General features: G+C 44.8%; 1 protein-coding gene across 1 annotated transcript in view; it reads right to left on the bottom strand.

The window, feature by feature from the left end:
• Positions 1 to 4,658: 4,658 nt before the first annotated feature.
• Positions 4,659 to 25,710, bottom strand: part of IDO2 (indoleamine 2,3-dioxygenase 2) — a 62,470-nt gene continuing 41,418 nt past the window's right edge. Inside the window, exons 9-10 of the mRNA XM_073653738.1 lie at positions 5,654 to 5,802; positions 4,659 to 5,407 (exon numbers count right to left, since the gene is read on the bottom strand). Coding sequence (XP_073509839.1) covers positions 5,043 to 5,407; positions 5,654 to 5,802 — 514 coding nt within the window. The 3' untranslated portion in view covers positions 4,659 to 5,042. The remainder of the gene's footprint in view (positions 5,408 to 5,653; positions 5,803 to 25,710) is intronic.

Here is a 25,710-nt window from a genome sequence, read left to right on the forward strand (position 1 = left end):
CCAGTTCATCATTAGCTCTCCCCCCTTCTTCCAGTTCATCATTAGCTCTCCCCCACTCCCATTTTATCAAGTACTGTCCCCCAAGACCATTTAATTCTATAAAAAAATTAGGTTTTCATACTTACCTCTTATACGTTCCCTGTATGTCCACTTCTGACCTGGCAGCATTCTTGCGCTGGATGCCGGTGAGCACGTGATGACGTCATCGCGTATGGCCATCTCCAGTGTGTCACTGAAGGGGAGGAGGGACTCCCCTGGAGCTGCACGGCCGTTCAGTTTTGACAGCCGTGCAGCTCCAAGGCTTCCTGCGTGGAGGAGGCAGCTGCGGCACGCAGGCAGACAGCGGCGGCACGCAGGCAGACAACGGCGGCACGCAGGCACACGGCAGCAGCACGCAGGCACACAGTGGTGGCACATGATACCCCGGAGCCTGGTAAGCAGAATCACAAGAGCAAGGGGGCCCCGGACCGGGCCCTTGTTCTTTATCGCTGTTCTCAGGGCCCCATACAACAGTAAGGGCAGTAATGCCCTGATGGCGGCCCTGCCCATACCCTGTAATATTATATTTTTGGACGTCATCCAGACCTTTCTTGAATTTTATTAGTGAATAAACCATTACAACATCATGTGGCAAAGAGTTCCATAGTCTCACTGCTCTTATAGTAGAGAACCCATAGTCTCACTGCTCTTACGGTAAATAATCTGCCTCTGTGATTATTATGAAACCTTCTTTCCTCAAGACGTAGAAGATGCCCCCTTGTCCCTGTCGCAGACCTAAGTGTTAAAAAAATCATTAGAAAGATCTCTGTACTGTCCCCTCGTACATTTGTCCATTGTAATAAGACCAGCTCTAAGCCTTCGTTTTTTCCAAACTGAATAAACCCAGTGATAACCTGTCTTGGTATTGCAGTTCACCAATTCCCTTAGTCACTTTGGTTGCTCTTCTCTGCACCCGCTCTAGAAATGTAATTGACATGTATATTTCATTTGTTTTAGATGTAGACTATGTTTTTAATTTATAATAATAAAATGAAGTCTGGTGTAATCGTAGTAATCTCTTTAGTAATCTTGGAACCTTTGCAAATTAGGATAAATTATTCTGCACAACATCCAGAATGAGGAAACCAAGAACAGCCTGAAGCTACAAGACATCGCTGCACCAATGAGACATGCCATTCATGCTTCCTGGAAAGACACACAAACATCAGCGCATTTCATGATCACTTCCACATGGTGACATTCACAATAAACTGGCTATGGTGACCTATGATGTACACAGATCTATTGGAAATTGCAGTTATTTCTTCTAAAACACCCCCGCTTATGGGAAGGAGACATTCCAACGCTCAACTATTATTAGCGCAAACACCTAAAACTTTACCAAAATCCGGAATTGACGTGGAAAGAAAGCATATTATCTCTCATAATCGCATGGGACAGAAATAGCTGCAGGTTACACAAAGTATATACATAAACTACAGGCCTGAAAAATGATGTTAATAGACAGAGGTGTAAACTATGGACGTGTATATACAACCTGTCAGGAGGGGACACGAAACGCCATTCCTAATCCAAAGTCGTCCAAACTATTGAATTCTGTGAAATGTCACCTCATATTGTCCCATGCTGGGTGTATGACACTGGAGGACTAGATTAGAGGGATAAAATTAAAGGACTTGTCTCATGTCCATTTGGTTGCCCCAATTTTGAAATTGAGCCAGCCTGGCGATCAGTTGATCACAATCCTTCTAATGCCCCAACCATCTGAAAAAGGTGCAGCCATCTACACATTTTCCCCACAATAGGCACTAAAGGAGAAATATTATTTGAACGAATGACCAATCATGTAATGTGTTAACAGTTCATATCTGCCAGAGCACAGACAACTGATACTTATCAGCACTTCAGTCACAAGAAGAGGTCCTGAGTATGGGGTCCCTATTGGGAGGATCCAACAGCTGCAGGCTTGTGCAGTTGGAAACCATGTTGAGCAATTGGCACTACAGTATGTCTTTTATTAAAGATTGGTAAAACTGCATTGTGTGACCTTTTTAATTAGCATGCGTCAGGTGTCTGTCTTTCTGTAATCCTCCAGGTTGTGATGATGCAAATAATGATTTTTGTAAGTCTCAAGTAAAACAATGCATTCTCCCCAAATGTCTGAGTGATTCTGCTGAAAGTTGAGATTTGCAACAGTCCCAAATATGAAATAATGTATAGAATGAATTACTCCAAAGGTTCTTTCCACCCGTTATCATAAAAAATGCACTCAAGTTGGTATGGGCCCAATTGCACAAGGGGCCCCATGATCTACCTCTATGGTATACTGTATATACCTCCTTGTGCCAGTAAATTACTCTGCAACCAATGTCACTACTGTATATGACACAGCTGTAGCTATAGTCTATGCCAGTGTCATAATCGCTACCATGTGACATTGTTTTTTTTTTTTTTACACAATATCACCCCAACATGTTATATTTATCCTGGACCAAGTGATATTATATGGCCTCATGCTCAAAGTTATTGAAGTGGAACAAAACGTTCAGCTCTTTATTAGCATATGCAAAAAGTTTGTCTTGCAGAGCTCAGTTATTTCTTTGTTATAATTGTACCACTGAGACACCGTGGGAGCCGGCTGGGAACATTTTCTACATTGGGCCTCAGGCTACAATCCAAATGCTCCTACTTCACAAACTGTGTGGTCAACAATCTCTTTATCATCTTACATATTCAACTCATTCACAGATATTGTATTAGGGCCCAGGAGCTACCTTACCTTCATTTTGTATTAGAATGCTTACAAGAAATGGAAAAATTGTCTTTCTAGCAGGTGTAGACCTACATTTGTAAGGTTAGAACTACAAAGTTCCCCACTAGATTGAAAACAGTCTTCAAAGGCCAAAAGTGGCAAAGGAGGCCAAAATGTTGCCCTTTGCAAAGAGCAACATAGACGTCAAAGTCCAAAAATGGAGCAATGACCCTAGAGTTGATCACATCACATCCGCCTGTGATAATGAGCCTGTCCGGGATAAGTAAAACATGGCTATTTTCTCAGAGAAGCAGAACCTCGCCGGCAGATTATTGCAGCCTGGCATGAGCGGCCTACAACAAGCAAACTGTAGACAACTTGTGTTTTTTGGAAAGCAAGAGCCATGTTTTTATCAAACCTGGTAACTTTTAGTGATGCCTCTTTGAGAGTAGCGTAAATTTCATTCCATAGCCCCACTTTCCAGGCCGCTCCCCATCCACACTCCACATCCCACCCCCTGAATATGCTTTTGGACGCTAGGGCTCTATCTGATGACAGAGAATTCCCACGTTTTGTTCAAAAGCTCTAGCTTCCTGGAGGCTTAGTTCCATGCACAGAAGATTTGCCAACTCTTCTAGGGGTCTCGGAAATCTTCTCTCAGCCTGGCTTAAGAATTGTGAGAATTGGCATTTATGATTTTTCTGATTCAGGAAAACACTGTTGTAACCAAGTCCTGGACTCACAATTCTCCTTAATAGTATGCATTATGTGAATTTTTCTCCAAGTCAATCTATACTTGCACGATGCGTACTAGACCACAATATAAATATCATGCATGAAAATGATCTTGCTGCGGAATGCACGGTTCTTCTTCTTGAAACATGGAAGGAAATGCTGTTTGAGAAACTCAACATACATTATGGAGTTCATCTTTACCCCTTCAGGGATCCTAAAAGGGCCGACAATCTCTCTCCCCATGATTCCAGCCCAAAACATTACTCCACCTCCTCCTTGTTAGCGCCGTAGCCGTGTTTGCATGGGTTGTCCATCAACCAGCCATCCTCCACTCCATCCATCTGGACCATCGAGATCATTTCATGCATGATAATGCCCCGTCTCATGCTGCACACAACACATCTGCATCTCTGGCTGCTATGGGCATAAAAGGGGACAAACTTATGGTGTGGCACCCATGCTCCCCTGACCTCAACCCCATTGAGAACCTCTGGAGCATCATCAAAAGGAGTGTCTATGATGGCGGGAGGCAGTTCACATCTAAGCAACAGCTCTGGGAGGGTATTCTGTCCTCATGCAAAACAATTGAAGCAGAAACCATCCAAAACCTGACAAATTCAATTTACGAGAGAGTTCAGAAGCTCCTTTCGAACAAGCGGTCCTATGTGAAAATGTAACATCACCTAGAATAAAGTTTTGAGTTGAAAACTGTTTGATTTCAGTTTGTAATAACCTGCTAATGCTTATAATTTCAAAAATGACCATTTTTTTGTTCTTTATTAAAATGAAAAGGTTGAAAACTCTGCTGTGCATAATAATTTGGAACATGCATTTTGAGTGCAGTTTGAGTTTTTTATTTTTTAATAAAATATACTGTTATCATAGGCAGTTTGTACAAAAACCTTTCAATTGTACTCTAATAGTTATTTGACTGGAAAATTACAATGACTGCAATTCATATAGGTAATTTGGGAAAATCTGAGAAAATATTATTTGCATAATAATTTGGAACACAGTGTAATGTGGCTCAGCTCTACTGCCTTTCATCATTAGCCTCCAAACATTATGGAGCTCTTGGACTGCAGGTTCCCCATATATAGCCTTCATTGCTTGTTGGTCTTTACATATACTCTAGCAAAATGGCAAAAAAGAAACAAACAATAGCCAGAAAGAAAAGAGAAATGTAAATTTATTATATTACAAGGATTATACTAAAAGACTGATAATTTAAAGGTAATTGTGTATGGCAGTTTTTCATTGGACAACTAATATGGATGTATGTAGCGTTTGATCTATAGAGATGATGAACACTTGTTAAAAAAAAAAGACGTTCCTCTTGGAACAGACAGGAGACTTAAGATCATGGTGCACCGTTAAACCTGTAAAACCCTGGTCTCCTAGTAATGAAAGACCCTGAAGGTGGAGCTCTAATCATAATCCAACCAAGAGTGGAGTTATCCTTTAATGTTTCTAGATATTGTGAGATGTCTGAAAAACAGATCTTTCATGGTTTGTGAGCACCTCTGAAGGAAGAGAATCATGGAGGAGAATGACATCAATGGTCCCCTGAAGTACAGTGCCTGAGCAGTCCCTCCTTGCAGGTGTCGCGAACACTCTTTAAAAAGGTCATAGCTTGTGACCCACCAGTGCCCCTCTCCTGCTGGTCTTGCCCCTGATTCTCCTCCTCATTCTTCTTCATCCTGGCCCGGACACCGGCTGCACTGACATATTTAGAGACAATGCGGATATGCAGGGAGCGGTGCTCTGTGAGTGCAGAGATACACTGATTGAAAGTTGACAGCAGAGTTGGGTCTTCAGATCTGATAATGAACTCGGACAACATGGGGGCCTCTCGAACCCAATTAATAAAATTATTGTGAGCAGGAGGCATATAACTGCGCATCTTTAGGAGAAAATCAGCTGCAGGAGAAAAAGAACATAAGACAATATTGGTCAGTACAAGCGCTGCATGTTGCCCACTACTTTAGAAATAAGAAATATTTTTCTCATTTTTTGCAAGTGTCCCTCTATTTCACCCAATATCAAATTAAGAGAAAAAAATGAATAAAAATTAAATATGCATTCAAGGCAAATAGTGCCCTTCCTAGTGTCTTATTCTAAAACATCAGCCTCCAAAGTAGATGCTATACCGGGCCTCTGACTTACCACTTTGAGGTTGGTGCTGAATTCCTAAAAGTTCATCAAAGGCATGGTACACCGAGCTCTGAGCAGCACTTCCCCCTGAGAAATAGAGGGGTTCATCTGATACACCTTCATAAAGCAGACCCTCCGGCATGTTCGGGTTATCCTTCCAGCTGCAAGTAAATGCAAAATATAAACCCAATGTCATAAATCTCATTTACGTGAAAAACTGTGTTAAAACTGCGCTGCCATCGGAAGGATAAGGAGGAGACAGGAGTCCGAGTACGCGTTTCGAAGTTTCAAGCGTCTTCATCAGGACAAACCACTATGGTGAAGAACTTTGAAAAGCGTTGACTAATAAACCGAATACTTGGATTCCTGTCTCCTCATCATCCTTCAGATGGCAGCACAGCTGTAACCCATTTGATTCCAGTTATTCATGTTTCCAACACTATGGGTCTGCAGCAGTCTAAGCTTTTTCAGTGGTTGTGAGCACACAACCCGACCAGGTGAGCATGATTGTCCATATTTTCCCTACTTAATATCCGGATAAGACCACATTGTGCTTTTTGTCCTTCCAGTTTTTTCCACTATAAATCCCATTTAAAAATATTACATGTCTACAATATGGCACACTGACAGAATTGGAGAATTGGGACTTTTTTCTCTTAGTTTAACCTTACCCTTAGTTTTAACTCTAACACTACTGGTAATCTGGAATTCCTCCATTGCTGCTTCAGTGCTAGCTATGGATGGTAATGGACTCAAGAAGTCAAAGCGGAGGAACACAACTGCTTCAATCAAATCCCAAGATATGCACTACATTTTAAAGTGTTATTGGGACAAAAAAAAAGTAGAAAAACGAAAACATTGTAGGAAAATGAAACACTATCAAAAGTTCAAGAATATTACAATCCTGCTTACTTTTTGTAGTTTTGCCAATATCTGTTTGCTTTTTGGTCTTTGAAAATCCCTTTAAAATGATTTAGTATAGGAAGCCCCCTTTCAAGAAATTTCTGAAGGTCTCAATATATTTACCTTACAGAATTCTCTATATCCCCACCCTGGTCTTTGCATATTTAGACTATGCTCACATTTTCATTTGTATTTCAGTTTTTCTGTTCAGGAAATAAAATGTTCAGTTACAGGACCCATTAGCTTTAATTTTTCTTTTCTAAAATTTTCTTTTTCATTTCTAAATTTTTAGTTTTCTTTTCTAAAATGTCTCCTGTTCGCATCTGTTCCACTGTTCCATCTTCTATCCATTTTTTAGATGATCAAGAAAATTTGGTCTGGGCGATTTTTGTTTTTTTTGTCCAAAAAAAAAGATGGATAGCCGACAGATTAGGCACTTTTGTTTTTATTTAAAATGATAATCTAAGGAAAATGGATCATAACAAATGGTCATCCGCTATTCTTTCTGTGTAACTGATCAATTTTTAAGCATTGCACATAGAACAAAAGAGGTGGTCAGATGCAAACAAATATCAAAGCAGATACCAAAATTTAAGGTTTTTAACAGATTTGCTCAGAAACAGAAATTTTGGTTTCCGTTTGCATCCATATTTGTTCCTATCTATTTTTATATTCAGCTGGATCCCATGCAAATGGATGTCAAACGCTACTGCGAACATAGTCTGATTCATGTCCGCAACAATTGAAGAAGTGACATCGCTATGGACAGAATACCTCTGCTGCAGCCATTATTGGCGAAACACATGGACAAAATAAGAGGATGGACATTGGAAATCAGTTGTAGGAGTGAAATTAAGGTATGTATATTTTAATTTTTTTTAATTTTTTTTGTCCCCATGATGATTTTAAATTTTCACAACCACCCCTTCAAATTTGAAACGGAGTAAATTATTGCATTAGCAATGTGTTTAGGAGTGAAATCATGGCATGCCCATCTCAGCCGACATTATTGATCAATTTTTTTTAGTTGAAAAACCTCCTTAAACTCCAGCTCACAGCATGCAAAAATTCATCTCAAATTCCTTTTAAACGTTATATGAGCCCATCCAACCCGTGTCTGATAAACTTCCCAATACGTTCACAAGTTGAACTCTGACCATTGTGCAATATCATATGAGTCTGAGTTCTAGGAAAACATAATATACTAAGCTAAAGTGAAAAAACACAACTATTCTAGGAAATGGAAACAATGGTGAACAATTGCCCTAAAAATCACAGATTGGACTCTAATGGGGCTTGGTTTTCATTTATGGCCTTCTACATACCGCTAGAGTTTCTTTTGAGGTTACATTTTTTTTTAGGTCCCCTGGGAACATTTAGGAAGTTTCTAAAGATAATATTTTCCGGGGAGCTTGGGAGTTAGAGGAGGTAGCTAAAAATATCTTGACAAACAAAAGTCATTAAACTGAAGCCAAGGGCAAAGAGGCCGGATAGAGCAACAGAAAGGGGATGGGGCTGAATAATAAAGGGATAGACATGTTAGAAGGAGGACTGGATCCATCCTGGACAGGTACTGAGTAGCTCATGAAGCTCAGTTACTGTTACATATCACAATCCATTTTTACCCCTTCTCTACACTCAGTTCAGTGCGCATCACCACTGTAGCTAATCGCTGAGGTCAACAGCTTTTGCCGTCCACCTCAGGACAGCCGCTGAGCTCAGTGATTAGTTACAGCAGCAGGGGCATAGCTATAAAAAGTGAAGGGTTTTCAATTACACCTGGGCCATGGAGCTTAAGGGGGCCCAAAGGGTGCTTTTGACCCATATCAAAAGACTATTACTATTAAACACTTCCATTAGTGGGTGTCCCTGTTTAAGCTTTTGTATTGGGCCCCATGAACCTCAAATTACGCCACTGTACAGAAGTGCTGCGCACTGTCGATGTGACGTCACCACTGCAGCCAAAGCACAGAGACTTGATGGCGGCAGGTAGCTGGCCAATCACCCCAGAAGGGCGAGAACCTGCTATGTTTGTTATTTTAGGTAATTTAGAGCATTTGGGGTTCACTTTCTTTAAATTAAGACCTGACTTATCTGATACTGGCTGGTGGCTAAGGACTTAATGCTTGACAACCCCATAGAAACAGTTATGTCTATTGTAAATGTGTACCCCCAGCACCCAGTCTGCCTGATGTAATTAGATTGGCACTGTGGGGATATAGGAAAAGCCATTTGGCAGTGATAATGCCAGACTATTTCCCGCTATTAATCAGATTTTTCTAGAAATTATTTTAGTTGTAAAGCATCTTTTATTACAGCTCTTAGAAAACTCTACCAATCAACGACAATACTTATATGTACTGTGAGACAATGAAGGGAATCATATGAAAGGGCCGGTATGTATCCCCAAGAATGTGCTTAGAAGCATACTGAACCACCTGAGTGCATTGTAATCACAGCCACGACTGTGGTTACCATGAAAAATAATAGTAAGTTTGCACTGGGTAAAGTTATTTGACCAAGTCAGTTTTGGAACACCTGTCTTGGGCTTTTCATTTTTGGAGAGATCTGTAGGATGGTAGTGGGACAGATCTGTCCCTCCAATCTGGGTCTTACATCTGGCCCATGGCCACGGTTTTCATTTAAACCTGCAGTTAAGGTTTGTGTGTGTCAGTTTATGTTTGAGATTTCACATTCAGCAGAGCTGAAGGTGCTGTGGACGTATGCCGGACTGTATGAAGCTAATACAGGCCAGAGCCAGTGACGTGGGCAACCACAATAGCACCCGACAACCTTACAGGGGTGCAAGTGGCAGCGGCACTGGACTTTATTTACCTGTTTCCGGCTGCGATTCAGAGGTGAGCAAATTTCATGTGTGTAGTATTGGACAATAATGGACGTTTTTGTTTAACTTGCCTGGGTCACTGACTGACTAAATTCACTGGCGGAAACGCCGCTGCCTTACAGTACATATATTATTTACCATGGTTAATAGAACCGACCGGGAGCATCCTGGTCATTACTGAAGGAGCAGGTGATCTAGAGCATGAACCCCAAACCTACACTTAATTCCTGAACTTATGGAAAGGCAACTGCACCCTGATTTATTTTTTTCAGTATTGGAGCATCAGTGCCATAAAAGACTATGGAGTATTTTGGCATTAAAAGGTTTGAGAATTTAAAAAAAAGGCTTATATAAGCTACAATTAGCAACTATTTACTCTCTTTTAGGGCTCATTCAGACCTCTGATTTTCACTTCCATGAAAAACATGGATAGCACTCGTACCTGTGATAGTCTATGGCGCCACTCACATGTTCGTGATTTATGGGGCCCTCTCAAAAAATTGCAGAGACATGTCCAATTTTGATCAGAGGGTCGGATCAAAATAGTCAGTACAAGTCAATGGGTCCATGAACAAAATCAGACCATACTCGGATGACATCCAGATGTGGTCTGATTTTCATGGACTGTCAGAATGGAGAAGGTAGAGGAACTCTTTTTTTATTTTTATTTCTCCACATATGAGAAAAAAGGATGACACTTGGACTACAATGAAAGTCTGATTGGAATAATCAGTTCATTTTTCTCGTACGTGGAAAATACAGACATCTGAATGAGCCCTTAGGAGGTGGCAGGAATTTGGTGGATGGCAGCATGACCAACAATGGTCAAGATGAAGTAAAGTATATTATATTTAAAGAAATGGCCCAAAAGGCAACTCAAAGTTACACATACAGTAGCATGGGGGTTACCTGATTCAAATTTTTTTATTCTTCTTGTCTTATTGAGATGAAACAAGCATTTTCCCAATTTACATTTATTAAAAAATTTTTTTTACCCAGGCCGAGTACAACTGTAGATTAGAACAGCCCCTAAATGTGACGTCAGTAATGACATTCTGTTCGAGACGGCACAAGACATAGTGAGTGATTCTAACAGAACATCATCAGAAGTAGGACACATCTGAGGGCAAGAATGAGAAAAGGAAGGATAGTGACAGAGGAAAAAGTAATTTAAGAATTGTTTATCTGTCAGGATGGATTATCTTTGCTATTGAAAACCCCTAAAAGTCAACTGAAGAAGCACCAAATTAATTAAAAGGCGTAGACATCTTGGTAAATTTGTTGTGTCTCACTCTGGTGACCTTTTGGTTACGAAACACCAGTATCAGTAAATCTCTATGTGGGAAATCATAATGCTATTCTGGATCTGTAATACAATTGATCCAAATCCGACACATAATTTAGTAGAGAACACATTATAGGTCACGGCCCCAGTATCAGTATTTGGTCAGCATTCGGTCAGTATTATTTCTCAGGAGTGGGAGCCAAAACCAGGAGTGGGTGATAAATGTAGAATTGGTGACTTGTTTCTATTATACCTTTTCTCTGATTGTTCCTCACCTGGTTTTGTCTCCTGAGGAAAAAATACTGACCGAATACTGATAGTGGTGCCGTGGCCATAAAGTTTATTCTGCGTATATGACACGTCTCCGCTTTCACCCAAGATGAGTAATGGGAATCCTGCTCTGGGAACCTATGATTATGTAATGCATGCATTGTATTTTTCCAACCACCAGGGTAACTTTATGGATTTTTTTATAATTCGATAAAGAAAAACAGCTACGTTTTTTACAGCTAGTGAAAGCGAAGGATTGTTCTGAACGTCTGAATATTTTTAACATCCAATTAAAATTCAGGATATATATTAGTCCGGAGTTCATGACATGAAGCTGGCCCAATCATTAAATGTCTATTTTAGTCTCTAGATCCTGAAAATCCAGATGTACTATCCGGAGCTTAAGACTCGATACAGGTGCTATGGAGAGCACCTCAACCCCTTCTGTAGAGAGGAAGATGGATTTGGAACCACGAGTGGGAAAGGTAATGGATCTTGGCAATACTGCGGGACGGGAAATCCCTGGGGCTGAAGGAACATTAAGCTTAGGGATAGTCCAGGCAGAGCAGAAAGTAAAGCAGGAAATGTACTGTATTACTGAAACAAGAAATGGAGGGTGCTGTGCCCGATAATGCGTGTTACAAACGGTTGTACTTGAACTGTCCAGTAAACCGGGTGTCCCCTGATCTGTGTCCAGCTGTTCCTGAACATGGAGAACTGAAGACAGCGGAGGCCTTCGGCTTACAAGGGAGTGTAACGCACCCTACACGCACACTGGGGCTGGGACACGATTTTTCTTGCAAAGTGCCAGGGAGTCATGGAGCAGCAACTTGACCGTGGCTACCGCCATCTGGCACCTTACAGCTGCAGAAAATAAGAGGCATCAACAGCAGCGGCAGAGACTGGAGCACTGGACCCGAGGAAGGTTAGTAAAGCACAGACACAAATTTAAAAAAAAAAACTACGCCTGGGGACAAGGGTTTTCTGAAATCAGAAAATTTCTTTACATCTTGACACAATTTAGGTCGCTCCTTTGTTCCTTAAGTAATCGCCTAAAACTGTCCAAATTGTTCTAATGCAAGTTAGCACAAGCCATATGGAAAATGAGAATACAGATACATTTGTAAAAAAAAAAGCCAAAAGAACATTACTTGCATTTCGAAAAGTTATGAAAGCAGAATAAGGTAGAAAAGAAGTGACAACTGTTAGAACATTAGATTTAGTGGAGGGAGTAGATGACCACATACTCAAAGAAATTCTGAGGCCTCACAACCCCGAGGACTTTACTATGCAATACGCAACCTTAAAAGAATCTATTAAAATTTTATAAAATCTAAATTAAATAAAGGACGAAATAAAACCAGACATTGGCGTCCAGATGCAGCTAATTCCTGGGAACTAAAATGCATGTTGTAAACCAAAACCACAACTTCAAAAGCTTCTAATTAACAATGAATGAAAATCTTAACCTTTCTGAATATGTGAACCCTGGAAAAAATCTAACCAACATGTTTATTTATTTGTGGTCAAACGAGAATGAAAAAATTAAAATTAAAATAATCACATTACCCTGCACAATAGGGATCATACAAGACACTGAGTATTGTGCCAGAAAGTAACTGTGCCAGCCACACACACTTAGTATGGACGACCAAGGAAAGGCTCCAACCGAGGGCTTAGAGTAAGGAAGGCTTTGGGGTGAAGGAGCAACCAACATAATGGTGCCTTGGTGGCCACGGAAAGTCAAACTCATTAGGTAACTGTTGGCCAAACTCATTCACATAAAATTTGGGTGAACCCCCCACTTTTGTCAGGGTCGTCCAACCAACTGATGTGTATGGGGTCACCTGTGCCCTGTGGCTGCCATATTTGGGGTGTGTAAGTGTCGTGGTCTGACACTTACACAACAGCAAATAAAAATGGCTTCCCCTAGTAGTTCAGTTAAAAAGTCATAAAAAAAACTTACAGCATTTAGTTTTTTACATTTTGAAATTAACTTTTTAACAATAAGTCCAAGCATTTACAAAAACTAAAATTTGGTGACATATTCCCTTTAAGTATGAGAGGAAGCAGGCTGGGTATGAAATGGAGCAGAACAGTGGAAAATTGAAGACTTTAGGGTGTGAGGGGAGAAGGTAGAAATGGGGTTTAGGTAAGGATGATCGGGCAAGAAGGACACCAATCTTTTGGGACTTTCAGCAGAAACTTTACCTACTAGCCATAGGCTGTGTGAAGTAATGACCAAAGCGAGAGTCTCGCCATCTACACAGCAGGGTACCCCATAAATAGAGGGGTAGTACCTCTTGGTTTAAATTGGTTAACTGGAGAGGGGGAATTCACAATGTTTAGCAAGTGCACATCTAATTACATCATTGGCACGTTGGTGGCACCATTCTGCTCAATATATACGTATACCATGAACTACGGTGCGTTTATACAAAGCAGGCAGAACTTTGTAAGCCGGGCATCTTGCAGGGGTTAGAAGAGGGTGATTCAGCAATGAAGCTTTGAAGATTTCTGATCTGATTATCATGATGATGCATGCGTAGGGTAATTTATAGAAATATGTTATTTGGATACAAATAATTCACAAAAACTTTGATGCCAATCATTCCTATGCCAACCACTGTAGACCAATCTTTACACCCAACCATGACCACAATTTAGTGTTTTAAAGCACGCACCATGATCTACCCTCCAAGTATATTAATATTGGTGGCATAGTACGTGTATTTTTTTGCATCTATACTGTCAAAAATTCAGGTAAATATCTACTGTATTTTTATTTTTAGTGCACCTCAAATAATCCACTTATTGTAATAAAAAAACAAAACCAGTTAGTGCATTTATTGTGCAGGATGTTGTGGGCAAGCTGGGCTCTGGGGGACATTTGTGGTTGTCATTGGGGCACCTGTTGCAGGAATTGTAACTGATATGAGGCATCTCAAGAGCGGACACAGACAGAAAAGGGCCCCTGGGTGAGAACAATATATGGGCACTTTGCAACCCAATAACTCATCATAATGCACAATTCCACCTGCTTTGGAGGTAGATGTGGCCCCAATAATAATAATAATACCTCTTGGGCCCCTGTGCAGTTGCACTGGTTGCACCAATGATATGTCCACCCCTGGGGAATCTGATACAGGCTCTCTGAATGTTAGAGAGGGGTAGCAGGCATTCCAAGGGGAAATATGTGGTAGGTGCTACATGGTGACAACTGAGAGAGTAACAGGGGTATTTGGACAGGTGCTTGGGAAATTTATGGCATCTACCTGAAAATGTTGGAGCAAAGAATGTCAAAGGAAACATGCAAACTGGCCTGGGCATGCGCATACAAAAGTGTTTCCCACTGTTATTTTGGTCCATTATACAGTATGTGGTTGGAATAGACTTCATCGCATAAAAGATTGTAACATCAGAATCCAATAAAACTAAAAAGTTGAAATCCCATTGCAAATCTGGAGTTTGGTGTGAAGACTACTAAACTTTTAATTTTTCATTGAAATAAACTAAATACAAACTAAAAATAAAGCAGAGATAATCCTCAAATTACCATGAAGACAATTTGTGGGAATTACAAGGCTTATTATATAATGTAACCACAGCCCCTATCACGTCTTACGACTAATGAATACATGTGAGTGGAAGGATTTGGAAGCCTCATACATAGAGCCTGATATGGATAATCCCCATTATCTATCATTGTGCAACGTAGTGCACTATTCTTATTTTTTGTTTATTGGAGTTTAACCACAGAAAGACAAACGAGTATTCAGTGGAACCAAGAAAATCTCTTGAATGGAATATGGACGTGTTTGATCAAGTGCCAGTAGATCCCACAGGCGGCTCCTTATGGTGGGAACATTAATTTAATGAAGAATTACACAGATCCCACAAAAATTAAACACGTGCCTGTGCAAAGTCAGGTTCTCCACTGCGGGAGGCGCTCTTTGAAGAAAATCTAATTTCACTTTTATATATTACTGTAATGCAACACCAAGAGGGAAAAGTCGTGAAATTATAGACATCACAGGACAGATAAACATGTTATTGATATGCAAATCATGAAGAAATGGAAACCAAATTTTTGAAATATTTCAATTTATTCAGTATCAAGTATGAGTGCCACGTGCAGAAATACATGTACTTACATGCCTTGGCTGCTGTTAATGAGGTCTACAAACTCATCTCTGGCTGTCAGAGAAAAATTACAATCCATAAAACAGCTCCAGGTGTGGCGCCCTGCTGCGCATTGGTGCCACAGATCCCAGAGGGGTGCATGGACGGACTCTCCACAAGAGGACCTCATAGCATTCATACACCTCCACCCTACCCACCTCAGACCACCAGAGGGAGCCTGGATAGGGATATATATACTGGAGGGTGGAGTTAGGCAGCTCAGTCTAGAGTCTGGAGTCTGTGAGAAGGTCAGTCTGTTGAGAGGAGCTCCTGTAGAAGCTAGCCTGCAGTGGAGCTCAGTCAGTTCAGTCCAGATTCAGAGAGCTCGAGTTAGTGAGCCTAGGGCGTGCCGACGCCAAAAGAGTGGTGAAGAGTAGCGAGGCCTACTGCCCGTGTGAAGCCTAGGGGGCAGAGGAGCATTACCCGCTCACCCCAAGAACATAAACCGGACACCGGGTCCGCGTCTACAGGGATTCCTTACACCCAGCAGAAACAACCGGAACCCCTGGCGAACTATATATCCCAGGAACACCAAAAGCTGATTACGTACCAGGGTCAGGAGTCACGGAGGCCCCAGAGACCAGGGAGTGTGAACTCCAACAGAAGGCCCTACCACCAGGTCAGCAGGTGCAAGACAGAGACCAAGTTAGGCCTAGCTCCAGGCAGGTCAGAAACTTATCAAGGAAAGGCAAGGAACAGGAGGCCCCACACCCGCTCACTGGGGAGAGTCCTGATATGCACCCTTCACCATAAAGTGCTCTGGATCGTGCCAGAAACACCACCAGTAAAGGTACTGAAGTGAACTCCCGTGTGCGTGCCTGTTCTTCCTCTGACCCGGCTGGGTCCCCTCCGTCCTGCATCCCTAAACTTACGCTGCCCTGAGGCCCCGCTCCACCTGTGGGGAGCCGCACCAACTAAGCTGCCTAAACACCGGCCTCAGAGGACTGTCGCAGCGCTGGTGATCCTCACCAGACACCACAGGTGGCGTCACGAACATCCCTATCCCATACAACTTTCCCCCTTCTTTTAAGAGTGACCCCAGGGTACGGGCCTGGGAGCCGACCACCGCGACATCCCCCCAGACCCAGGCAACAAGGCCCGGGCGCCGAGTCGTCTCCATCCCCTGGGCGCGTCATCTCTTCCTGGCGTCACGAACCCGTTGCCACCGGGTACTGTGCGCCTTTAATCAGAACTGTGTATTTAACTGTGGCGAAGATCGCCGCCATTGTTCTGCCGCCGAGCGGGAAGAAGGGCGTAACTGCGGAAAACTGAGAGGCGTACCTGCTGAAGCGTGCGAAGCCCTGGACACGCCCCACGCCTCGACGTCAAACCAGGAAGCGCCAGGTCCTGGAAGGAGCCCCGGTGAGCGCTCTGACGTAGGACGCAAGTGACGCAAGGTCCTGAAGGAAGACCGTCACCTGCGGAGCTGCGGCCTACCGGAAGAAAAGAAGGTAGGCCACGGTTCGCTAGGGGGCGCCAGAATGTCCGAAGAACAGCACAATGCCGGAGTACCGGTTAACAACCCCGATGATCAAACCGCGCCCGGCGCCGAGCAGGCCGGAGGAGCCGCTCCACCAGCAGGGCATGTAACCCCTGTCATACCGATGGCCCTACCGTACATCCCTGGAGCGAAGTGGCTCCCCCAGTACAGCGGCAAACCAGATACCCTGTCTGGATTCAAAAGGATAATATGCGGTATACTGGACATGTACTCTATGACAGGCAAGCAAAGAGCCGCTGTTGTATTGGGACAATTGACTGGTGCTGCGGAGCGAGAAGTAGAAACCTGGTCGGCCGCAGACCAGGAGTCAGTGTCCGCAATCTTTAAAAAGTTACAGACTGTCTTTGAGAATCGTACTGAGACAGACCTCCGGATGAGGTTCTACAACTGCTCTCAGCAACCAGAGGACAGTGTTCGGGACTATGCCTGGCGTTTACAAGGGGCCCTGCGAGCTCTGAAACAGGTTAGTCCAACCAGCATCAATGATGAAATTAGAATGCTGAAGGAACAGTTTATCCGGGGACTGAGGTCTCAAGAGGAGAGCAGGACTGTGTGTTGGTGGTCCCTGGATCATCCAGATGCCACCTTTGACACCCTTAAGGACATGGCTATAAAAGGGCTGCAGCCCCTGGAAACAACTGCTATCCAATGTTACCAGGGTGGGGCCACCCCAGTGCCCGCAGCGTCTACCTTTTCCCCGGTGGCTGCTGAAGCCAAGGTGCAAGCAAAGTCCCCTAGGGAGCTGGACAGCCTGCGCTCTGAAGTGCGTCAGTTAAGCAAAGCCCTGACTACTGTACTGAGTGCCCTGCAGCTGCGGACGGAGCCCAAGGAGGAAGGAAGGATCCTGCTAGCTGACAGCCCTGAGGATGTCCCCTGGATGAGAAGGAGGAGGAGGACAACGCCACCCCCTGGGAGGACCAGCGACCAACGCCGCCCGCCGAAGGACCCTGTCTGCCAACGCTGCCACAAGACAGGTCACGCCGTCCGGAGCTGTCCTTTAAACGAACAAACCCTGGGGCCGAGGGCCGACACCCAGGAGTAGACCACTCAGGCCCATCAAACTGGTACCGCAGGTTCGTGGGAGGAAGACCTTTCCTGTCCATCGTGCTGGACGGCATCGCGACACCTGCTCTGCTGGACACAGGATCTCAGGTAACCATCATGTCTGATGTCCTCTACAAAAGGTTCTGGTCCATAGACGAACTTCACCCACCAGATCCAAATCTTTCCGTGTATGCCTCAAACGGCCTCCCCCTTAACCTAGTCAGGGTTAAGGATGTGGCAGTAAAGGTGGGAAGAGTGGAACTGAAGGACCAGGGACTAATTGTAGTAGAGACTAATCCTGATGATACAGACTTGTATATGGTACTTGGCACAAATATTGTTAGTAACTGTTTGGGAGAAGTGTTGTTCTTGCTCCAACAGATAGCTGACACTGCCAGACCAGGGCAGAGGAGGGAACTCGAGAAAGAGATCCGAGCCCTTATGTACCAGCAATAGGTAATGCTAACAGGCGGTGAAATTGGTAATGTACGGGTGACAGACCCAGTACCCATTGTGATTCCCCCGATGAGTGAAATGCTGACTTGGTGTAGAGCAGCAATAGGTCTCAAAGGACGGAGCTACCAGGCGGTAGTAGAGCCCCTTAGCTCGGAGCATAGACCTACACTCTTAACTGCCAGAGGGGTAGTGGATGTACGCAATGGGAGGGTGCCCGTCCATCTTCTGAACTATGGGGAGGACGAGGTTAGATTACCATGCTACGCCACTGTTGCCAAATTGTACACAGTAAATAACAACTCCATACACACGGCGGAGTCCTTAACCTCACCAGACGAAATAGAGGATAATGACCCGGCAACCCAGGTGGAGAATTGGTGTCAACAGCTCCATGTTGGGACAGACACCACCCCTGTCCATCAAAAACAGGGGGTACACTGGGTGGTTCAGGAATACGCGCAGGTATTCAGTAATTACCCACTTGACTTTGGGAGGATTAAAGGGGTACAACACCATATCCCCACAGGTGACCATCCACCCATCAAAGAAAGTTACAGGTCTATACCACCAGCACACTACCAGAAGGCGAAGGAGATGTTGCACGACATGAAGAAGGCAGGGGTAGTAAGGGATAGTTGTAGTCCCTGGGCACCTCCCCTAGTTCTAGTCAGGAAAAATGACGGAAGCATGAGAATGTGTGAAGATTACAGACAAGTAAATCGCATTACACATAAAGATGCATACCCTTTACCACGTATAGAGGAATCCCTGGCTGCCTTAAAGTCTGCAAATTACTTCTCCACCCTTGACCTCACTAGTGGGTACTGGCAAGTAGCTGTTGCTGAGGAGGATCGGGAGAAGACGGCCTTCACTACCCCGATGGGACTCTGCGAGTTCAACAGTATGCCGTTAGGACTCTGCAACGCCCCCAGAATGTTCCAGAGATTGATGGAGTGCGGCCTGGGACACCGCAACTTCGAGACTGTACTACTATACCTGGACGACGTGATAGGGTACTCCAAAACGTATGAGGACCACATGAAGCATCTGGCGGAGGTTTTTGAGTCGCTGTCCCGGTATGGGATGAAGCTGAAGCCCTCAAAGTGCCACCTGCTCAAGCGAAAGGTACAGTACCTGGGGCACATCGTTAATCCAGAGGGAGTAGCACCAGACCCGGAGAAGGTCACTGCCAACCAGAAATGGCCGGAGCCGAAGAGCCTCAAGAAGGTACGTCAGTTCCTGGGACTAGTCGGGTATTACCGGAGGTTTGTGAAGGACTATACCAAGAAAGCGGCGCCTCTGCAAGACCTCCTGGTAGGACAGTCCCCCAGAGGCAGAAATCCCCCGTTCCAGTGGGGTAAGGAGCAAGCTGAATCCTTTAAGGTAATGAAGGAGATCCTGACCAGCGAAGAGATCCTAGCCTACCCTGACTACAGCCAACCGTTCCTGCTGTACACTGATGCCAGCAACGAAGGATTAGGAGCTGTACTGAGTCAGAAGCAGGATGGCCGACAGAAGGTGATCGCCTATGCAAGCAGGAAGCTCCGCCCGACCGAGAGGAACCCAGAGAAATATAGCAGCTTCAAGTTGGAGTTCCTGGCCCTGGTCTGGGCCATCACCGAGTGGTTCAAGCACTACCTAGCCTCCAGTAAGTTCACTGCCTTCACTGATAATAACCCCTTGACTCATCTGGAAACAGCCAAGTTAGAAGCCATGGAACAACGATGGATGGCTCAGCTGTCAAACTACCAGTTCACCATTAAGTACCGGGCAGGCCGCAAGAACGGCAATGCAAATGCCCTGTCCAGGATGCCTCACCAGTCGGACACGGAAGAAGAAGTGGATGATCTGGAGGAGATTGAACTACCTGCCTTTCATCGGAATGGAATGGTCCACGAGCAACGAGCCTCCAGGAAGCATCGCGGTAAGACGTTAAACCCCCTGCCTCAACACAGCTGGAAGGAGACCCAGGACAGCGACCCGGTTGTCAGCCATATCAAAGAGCTGATAACCCAAGAAGGTTCCTCCCTGGAGAAGGACGCGTCTCTACAAGTCAAGCAGCTGTGGAATGAGAAGAGCCGGCTGTTCATCTATAGAGAGAAGCTGTGCCGAAGGTACGTCAACCCCAAAACCCATGAGATGGTATGGCAGATAGTGGTGCCCAAGACAGACATCCAGATAGTGTTGGAAGCCTACCACGATCAGGCGGGGCACTTTGGCTGGAAGAAGCTAGAAACCCTGCTGAAGTGTTGGTTTTATTGGATAGGAATGCGCAGTTCCATTGAGAGGTGGTGCTGGAATTGTGGACCCTGTAGCCTCAGAAGAAGACTACAGCAGCCAGAAGGTACCCCTGCAACCCATCAAGACAACTCGACCTTTGGAGATCGTGACCCTGGATCATGTCAAGCTGTCACCCAGCAGGTCAGGATATTCCTATGCCCCGACCATGGTGGATCACTACTCCCGGTTCCTGGTGGTCGCCCCCGTCAAGGATCTGACGGCAGAGACAGCAGCGAGGACATTTCAGGCGTACTTCTGCAGGCCCCATGGATACCCGGAGCAGGTGCTGACGGATCAAGGCCCAGCCTTTGAAGCCGAACTGTTCAAGGAGTTCTGCCATATGTACGGGTGTAAAAAGATCCGGACTACACCGTACCACCCCCAAACCAACGGTCTCTGTGAAAAGATGAATAACATCGTCATCGACCTGCTGAAGACCTTACCACTAGAGGAGAGAAATCAGTGGCCAGACCTACTACCTAACCTGGTAGATCTGTACAACCACATACCTGTGAGTCCCACCAATTGTACTCCAGCATATCTCATGCGAGCAAGACCCGGGAAGTTGCCCATGGACCTGGAGCTTGGTGTAGTAGAACCAGAAGCAGATGTGTCCACTGAGGACTGGGACACGACCAGACAGGAGCAGTACAGAAGAGTACAGGCCTGTCTCGAAGACAGTCTCACTCAGGTAAGGGACAAGCAGGAAGCCCACTACAATAAAAGTGCGCCCGCAGAACCCTTCACACCAGGAGAAGTGGTGTTAAAGAGGAAAAGGAGAAACCACAAACTTGATGACCAGTGGGAGAGAGAACCCTACACTGTGTTAAATTCAAGATTTGAAAATAAGAAGACCTGTTTGATTAGCAAAGATGGAGAAATAACGACTGCAACGGTATCTAGAGACCATCTGAAGTTGTGTCCAGACCTGATAAAGCCCCAAGAAGAAGTGCCTCTCACCGAACCGGAGGAGCCTAAAGAAGCAGTACTCCATACTGACTTAGGAGATTTCCCGGCAGATTGGCCTCAACTAGGAGGAGCAGTAATAATACCTGTGATCCACTTCATTCAACAGCCAGAAGACCCTCCACAGCAAGTAGAATCTGTAAGTGCTTCAGAAGAGCCTGCTCAAGAAGAATCCCCGGAAGAAGGATCCCCAGTTGGAGCAGAGCAAGAGGGCCCAGCCAATGGTATACTTGCCAGTCCTGTAGAGAGGTTAAGGCAACCCTGCAGTCCCCCAACACTTAGAACTGACAGAATGGGGGGTAGTGCAAACACTAGTGCCTCACGCATCCCAGTACCACGTAGGTCGACACGTAGCACACGAGGTCAGACCCTGTCAGATACAGAGAATAGAGAAGGAAACTCTGACAATGTAGATAGTTGCCCCTGGGGTATTGTCTTGTGTATTTTCATGTATGTGTATCTTGATATGTGCTTTGCCTTACTAATGGACAATTTAAGTGATATGGACACTTCCCTTGTTATCTCTAGTTACCCGTAAGGGTACATAAAGAACTTTGTGGCTGAGGACTGTGTGCAGCCCAAAAACTGTTTGCTGTAAATAATTGCACTCCCTGGAGTGCCCCTTTAGGTGACCTCAGAACAAAAACCTGTCTGGCGTGGCAGAAGTGGAGGTCCAACTCAGGATCCCCATGCCCTGCAGCCACCCCAGGGCCTACGTTGAGGGTTTGCTTTGGACAGATCCCTCAAGCTACCTTATACTTTACCTGTGAGATGGACACCCTGTCAGGGGACCTCACCGGAACAGACTTAAATTCTGAGGTTGCTTATTGTATGTATGTATATATTTATTATTTATAATGTTTTATTATGCAACGTTCAAGCAAAGTGCCTCCCATAAAGGGAAGAGTTATTGTTGTTACCTGTTATAAAAATTACTTCAGTCCGGGAGTACTGAGCTTTGCTAGGGGGGAATGTGGCGCCCTGCTGCGCATTGGTGCCACAGATCCCAGAGGGGTGCATGGACGGACTTCTCCACAAGAGGCCCTCATAGCATTCACACACCTCCACCCTACCACCTCAGACCACCAGAGGGAGCCCGGATAGGAATATATATACTGGAGGGTGGAGTTAGGCAGCTCAGTGTAGAGTCTGGAGTCTGTGAGAAGGTCAGTCTGTTGAGAGGAGCTCCTGCAGAAGCTAGCCTGCAGTGGAGCTCAGTCAGTTCAGTCCAGATTCAGAGAGCTCGAGTTAGTGAGCCTAGGGCGTGCCGATGCCAAAAGAGCGGTGAAGAGTAGCGAGGCCTACTGCCCGTGTGAAGCCTAGTGAGGGCCCCGAGTGTGGCCAAAGGCGAGTGGAAAGAGAGTAACATAGGGGGCAGAGGAGCTTTACCCGCTCACCCCAAGAACATAAATCGGACACCGGGTCCGCGTCTGCAGGGATTCCTTACACCCAGCAGAAACAACCGGAACCCCTGGCGAACTATATATCCCAGGAACACCAAAAGCTGATCACGTACCAGGGTCAGGAGTCACGGAGGCCCCAGAGACCAGGGAGTGTGAACTCCAACAGAAGGCCCTACCACCAGGTCAGCAGGTGCAAGACAGAGACCAAGTTAGGCCTAGCTCCAGGCAGGTCAGAAACTTATCAAGGAAAGGCAAGGAACAGGAGGCCCCACACCCGCTCACTGGGGAGAGTCCTGATATGCACCCTTCACCATAAAGTGCCCTGGATCGTGCCAGAAACACCACCAGTAAAGGTACTGAAGTGAACTCCCGTGTGCGTGCCTGTTCTTCCTCTGACCCGGCTGGGTCCCCTCCGTCCTGCATCCCTAAACTTACGCTGCCCTGAGGCCCCGCTCCACCTGTGGGGAGCCGCACCAACTAAGCTGCCTAAACACCGGCCTCAGAGGACTGTCGCAGCGCTGGTGATCCTCACCAGACACCACAGGTGGCATCACGAACATCCCTATCCCATACAACTTTCCCCCTTCTTTTAAGAGTGACCCCAGGGTACTGGCCCGGGAGCCGACCACCGCGACATCCCCCCAGACCTAGGCAACAAGGCCCGGGCGCCGAGTCGTTCCCATCCCCTGGGCTCGTCACAGGGAGGGGACATATATCCCCCTCACATTCAACATATGGGATTAATTATAGCTGGGGAAGAGAGAAATAATTAACACTTCAACCACCATTGAAGTTGGACTCCACATTGAACATATAGGATTAATCATACCTGAGGAAGAAAGAAACTAATTATAACTGGGGAAGTGAGAGAGAGCAGACACGTCAACTTCAATTTAAGTAGGAGTCTCCTGCAGTGACCAAGTAATTACAACTGGAGATTTCCTCTGGGAAAAAAAACACCAAGACTGAGATCTCTTTATACAGAGGCGGGTACTCTTCCCAGGCATAAGCTTCCTCTTATCAAAGCACGGCTCCCAGACCCTTTGGAGCCAGTGGTCAGTGATGAATATTGGGGATTGCATTGTTCCGATATTTATGGGAAATATATTTTCAGCGTCAAAGCAAAGGGACAAATATAACGCAAACTCATTCACTCACATCACCGTTAGGCCATTCTAACCTGGCCAACTTAATAACGGCCCGATGGATGACGCTGTCCAGGCCATGTTTCATATCTACCGCCTGGGACCTCCAGTGGCGAAGATATCCTTTAAGTTGGGGATCTCATAAAATTCTGAAAGACCAAGCACATTTCACAACCAGCCCCCCCATGAGCTCAACAAGGGGAGCAATGTGGGCGTAACCTTGATCTAATAAAAAGCAGAATTTAGGTTTGGCCAATTATCAGTCCTGAAAGGTACAGCTTGCTGTAGTTCTGTTTGTTTTCCTAAGGAGTACATCCCTCGCTAAACATTTCCGTGACACAGGTTTAGTAATCTTCTTTTGTTATCCCTTTTACACTGACGAACAAAAGGGTAAAAATGTTTTGAACTTTTGACTTCCAGGCTCCATATCTCACCATCAACTACTGCTTCAAACGTCAGACTAACATCATTTTATAGACAATCATCTTGGCTATCTCATACATAAATTAGTCTTTCAACTATTTAGCATATGATTAGTAATTGAGATTCTTGTCATGTCACTGCATTGTTACTGTTTTGCTCCTAAAAATCTAAATATAATTTTTTGTTATTTTGGAAATCCATCTTTGGCTTTCAACACTGCCTGAATCCTTCTGGGCAAGCTCTCGATCAGATACAAATATGTCTCAACCAAACTCTGCTCTCAGCTCTCTCCTACACATTCCCAAAATTGGTGCATACTTGTCGACTCACTTGGGTATGTATACAGCTTTTTCTTCAACTCTACCCACAGGTGTTTGATTGGGTTGAGGTGTGGGGACTGTGGGGGCCAATCCTGCACCTCTACTTCATGGTCATTAAACCATTTCTTCACCAATATCGACGTATGCTTTGGGTCGTTGTCCTGCTGGAAACGATGTCATCCTTTTCATACCGATTGTACTCAAGTGTACGATACTTGATGTAAGATACTCACATTTAGCCTTTGGCTGTGAAACAACCCCATATCATCAGGCTTTCTCCACCAACTTGACAGTTCCTTCAATTTCTCGATCTGTTAGTACCTTTTTTCATTGTTTCTTCTAGACAAATTTGCACCCATCAGAGCCTAGTCTCTTGACTTTCATCTCATCGCTCCAACTTACCCATTTTTAATCTTCTACTGTCCACTTTTCGTACTTTTTGCAAACTCGAGCCGATGCTATTGACGATATTGAAGTCGAAGCTTCTTCACCTTTTTTCGCGCCACCATTCCAGACTTGTGTAACGTGCGTCACACAGTCCTTGCATGGACATATATGATCTCACTATTACGAAGCATACGAGCCACCTTCACTGTCATGTTTGTCACGCCAGAACTGATGGACCTTGTGATGAGCTGACTTGTTGACTCCGATGTTTTGCCTAGACGTCCAACTCTTGGCTTATGAATTGATGGACGGACTTCATTTCATATTCTTCCAACAGTCATGGCGCTCACATGATGCAGTTTTCACAATTTTCTTGGCTGAGAGACCGCTATCAAAGAGCTGGATGATGCTGTTTCTCTTCTCAGGAAATCTTCTTCATGGCTGCTCCTCAATTTGAACCAGTGACCTTTCGCTTGGGAATCAACCTAATAACACACTGAGCTATTAGGGAATGTGAGAACAGGTTGAAATTTGTAATATACAGGAACAAAAAGATTTTTCCACCTCCAGGAGTAAAACAGTAACAATGCAGTGACATTACAAGAATCTGCATAACTAATTATATGCTAAATAGTTGTAAGTCAAATTTATGTATGATA

The sequence above is a fragment of the Phyllobates terribilis genome, unplaced genomic scaffold (genome assembly GCF_046119375.1).
Source record: "Phyllobates terribilis strain yellow unplaced genomic scaffold, ASM4611937v1 Scaffold_11__3_contigs__length_659146591, whole genome shotgun sequence".
In the NCBI taxonomy this organism is placed as follows: domain Eukaryota; kingdom Metazoa; phylum Chordata; class Amphibia; order Anura; family Dendrobatidae; genus Phyllobates; species Phyllobates terribilis.